At 55.6% G+C, this 2,881-nt stretch overlaps 1 protein-coding gene across 1 annotated transcript; it reads right to left on the bottom strand.

The window, feature by feature from the left end:
- Nucleotides 1–264: 264 nt before the first annotated feature.
- Nucleotides 265–2,475, bottom strand: LOC119884137 (male-enhanced antigen 1-like). Its single transcript, XM_038694610.1, has 4 exons — nucleotides 2,387–2,475; nucleotides 1,014–1,360; nucleotides 830–940; nucleotides 265–718 (listed from the first exon to the last, which is right to left on the bottom strand). The coding sequence occupies exons 2-4, from the start codon at nucleotides 1,347–1,349 to the stop codon at nucleotides 539–541; spliced, it is 627 nt and encodes a 208-aa protein (XP_038550538.1). The 5' UTR covers nucleotides 1,350–1,360; nucleotides 2,387–2,475; the 3' UTR covers nucleotides 265–538.
- Nucleotides 2,476–2,881: the final 406 nt, after the last annotated feature.

Consider the following 2,881-nt stretch of genomic DNA (forward strand, 5'->3'; position numbering starts at 1 on the left):
GTTGATGAAGCCGTGGCGGTGCGTTCAGGGACAGAAGAGAGTGAGTAGAGATTGATGAAGACGTGGCGGTGCGTTCAGGGACAGTAGAGAGTCAGTAGAGGTTGATGAAGCCGTGGCGGTGCGTTCAGGGACAGTAGAGAGTCAGTAGAGGTTGATTGTTAGTAGAGTTGATGAAGCCGTGGCGGTGCGTTCAGGGACAGTAGAGAGTCATAGAGGTTGATGAAGCCGTGGCGGTGCGTTCAGGGACAGTAGAGAGTCATAGAGGTTGATGAAGCCGTGGCGGTGCGTTCAGGGACAGTAGAGAGTCAGTAGAGGTTGATGAAGCCGTGGCGGTGCGTTCAGGGACAGTAGAGAGTCAGTAGAGGTTGATGAAGCCGTGGCGGTGCGTTCAGGGACAGTAGAGAGTCAGTAGAGGTTGATGAAGCCGTGGCGGTGCGTTCAGGGACAGTAGAGAGTCAGTAGAGGTTGATGAAGCCGTGGCGGTGCGTTCAGGGACAGTAGAGAGTCAGTAAAGATTGATGAAGCTGTGGCGGTGCGTTCAGGGACCGTTGATGTTGCCCCTGCGGGTGAGGCGCAGGGCACCGGCGCTCTGCCGGCTCTGCAGCGTGCTCTGGACCATGTCCTTCCACTGGTCGTCTGAGATCTCTGTGGCCCACGACGGCACGGCCAGAGACGGCAACGCCACAGCCGCCATCGTCCTCTTCACCAGCTCCACGTGGTTGCGGGGGCGACAGGAAGTGATGTCAGTGGACAGGAAGGATGTTACAGCTTTTAGTTTATGTCATGTTTCCTATTTTTTGTACTGATCAGATGTATTGATCTAATTAATACCTGCGTCCATGGGGATGGAGGCTCGGCTCCTCTGGGCCGCCGCCCCCTCAGGGTCGTCCTCCTCGTCGCTCTCTGGGGGCGGAGCTTCAGGCAGGTGCAGACCCATCACCTGCAGGACAGACAGACGGGTGAGTCAAACATCCTCCCCCTCAGACGCTGCCGGCGTCCCAGACTGAACTCACCTGTATCCTGTGCTGCACCTGCTCGGTGGGGGAGGGCTCCTCCTCCTCCCCCCTCTCCTCCCCCGGCTGCTCGCCGCCGTTCACGCCTTCAGGGTCCTGGTTCAGAGGTTGGTAATAATACCCTCCACTGTTCTCCTCCTCCTCCTCCTCTTCCTCCTCCTCCTCCTCCTCTCCCTCCAGCTCCATCTCTCCCACCTCCTCCTCCTCACCCCCTCCCTCCCCCCCACTCCACACGGGCAGCAGCGCTCCGTCGGCCGGGCGCTCGTCCTCCCCCAGCTCGTCCTCAGAGTTCGGCAAGACTCTCTCCGGTCCCATCGTGGAGCTGCAAACTTCCATCCACGGACACACTGGGGGGGAGACGGGGGAGACAGGGGGGAGACAGGGGGGAGAGGTGGTTACTTTCAGCTGGTGTCAGACTCCTGGAACTGTGGAGCGGACAGGTACAGCCAGGACTAACACACCTGGGGCCCCAACAGGGGCCTCTGTGTCGCTGTGAGGCTGACGGCCAAGAACTGTCCTGTTCGTATTAGAGGGGGGGTGCGGGCGGCGCCGTCCTGTTCACCCTGTACGCAAACGAGTGCACCAGGAGGAAACCTGCCATCTCCTCCTGCTTCACCACAACCCAGACGCTCTCACCGTTAGCACTAAAGAAACTTGGACCCTCGGCCGGTGGGGGATCAGACCCCAGTGTCCACACAGGGATCTGGTCTCCACCTGGATACCCTCTCAAGCTGGAGGGATCATGTGGACTATGGTGTTCCTGTTTACAGCAAAGCCTGTATGCAGTGTTTGGAGTCAGCCAGACCATCATGGTCTTATTCTACCCGGCAGTGACGGCGCGGGTCGGCAGGTGTGCAGGGGGAGGTGTGAACAGGTCAGTCGACCCATATGAGCTCCCAGAATCCCAAGAACCAAGTGAACCGTTTTAAGAACTCTTTGGCCTGGTGCTGCTGACAGCCGGGCCCACCTGTGTCTGGACCGGGACCGGGTCTGATGCCGGACCCGGCAGCGCGCGGCTATATGGATCTAAATGCGTCATTTAACAAGTCATCATCGTCACGGTCCTCTGCAGAACCAGCACGCAGCCTCACGCACGAGACACACTGAACCCCGGGATCTACCTGAAATGTAGCTGACAGGTGACCACGCGGAGCCCCGTCTGCTCCAGAGTTCCCGGGTGCTGCAGCCCGGTGTTCCGCAGGGGGTCGGTTCACACCTGCAGCAGCCAGCAGCTAACGAAGCTAACTGTTAGCTGCTCTGAGCTGGTAATTAAACTCTCTCTTCTTCTTCTCCTCCTTGTTGTTCCAGCGCGTGAGGAGGAAGAGGAGGAAGAGGAGAAGCCTCCCCCTCAGGTGAGGAGTTCAGGTTCTTACCTGTCTGCTGTGTGTCTCTGTCGGAGCTGTTAGCCGCTGCTAGCTGCAGCAGCTGAGCACACTTCCGAGTACGTCACGACAAACAAAATGACGCGTGACGCCAAATAGATTTTTTTTTTAAATAACGAACTTTATTAACAATTTACAAGAAGAAGAACAAAACGCCAACAAACAAACACATGAAACAACTCGTCTCCTGAAGTTAGAGAGAGTTTCTTCATAAATATCTGGTGTGAAAGGAAAATATAAAATTTTATGATACAAATAATAACCAAGTGGAATAAAGATCAGTCCATGAAAACACATGAACAGAAAGGTGCTGCAGATCTTTCAGCCTCACATTTCATTAGTAACCGTATTTATGCATTTACAGTTTAGTTGAATGGAGGCTCGGCCCTCAGCTCAGTGTTTCACATCTCGTCCACAGATTGGTTTTTAAAAAGCACTTTTATCAGTTTCAGCAGCACAAAGTCCAAGGACGTCACTTTGTGTTGG

This window comes from Micropterus salmoides, unplaced genomic scaffold, assembly GCF_014851395.1.
Source record: "Micropterus salmoides isolate LMB-PRFRI ecotype aquatic unplaced genomic scaffold, ASM1485139v1 Ms_hic_scaffold_3210, whole genome shotgun sequence".
Lineage (NCBI taxonomy): Eukaryota > Metazoa > Chordata > Actinopteri > Centrarchiformes > Centrarchidae > Micropterus > Micropterus salmoides.

Coding starts and splice junctions, on each gene's coding strand:
- LOC119884137 (XM_038694610.1), bottom strand. CDS start 1,349: ATGGAAGTTTGCAGCTCCACGATGGGACCGGAGAGAGTCTTGCCGAAC. Junction 941..1,013: donor AGGTGCAGCACAGGATACAG/GTGAGTTCAGTC, acceptor TCTGTCCTGCAG/GTGATGGGTCTGCACCTGCC. Junction 719..829: donor CCATCCCCATGGACGCAGGT/ATTAATTAGATC, acceptor CGCCCCCGCAAC/CACGTGGAGCTGGTGAAGAG.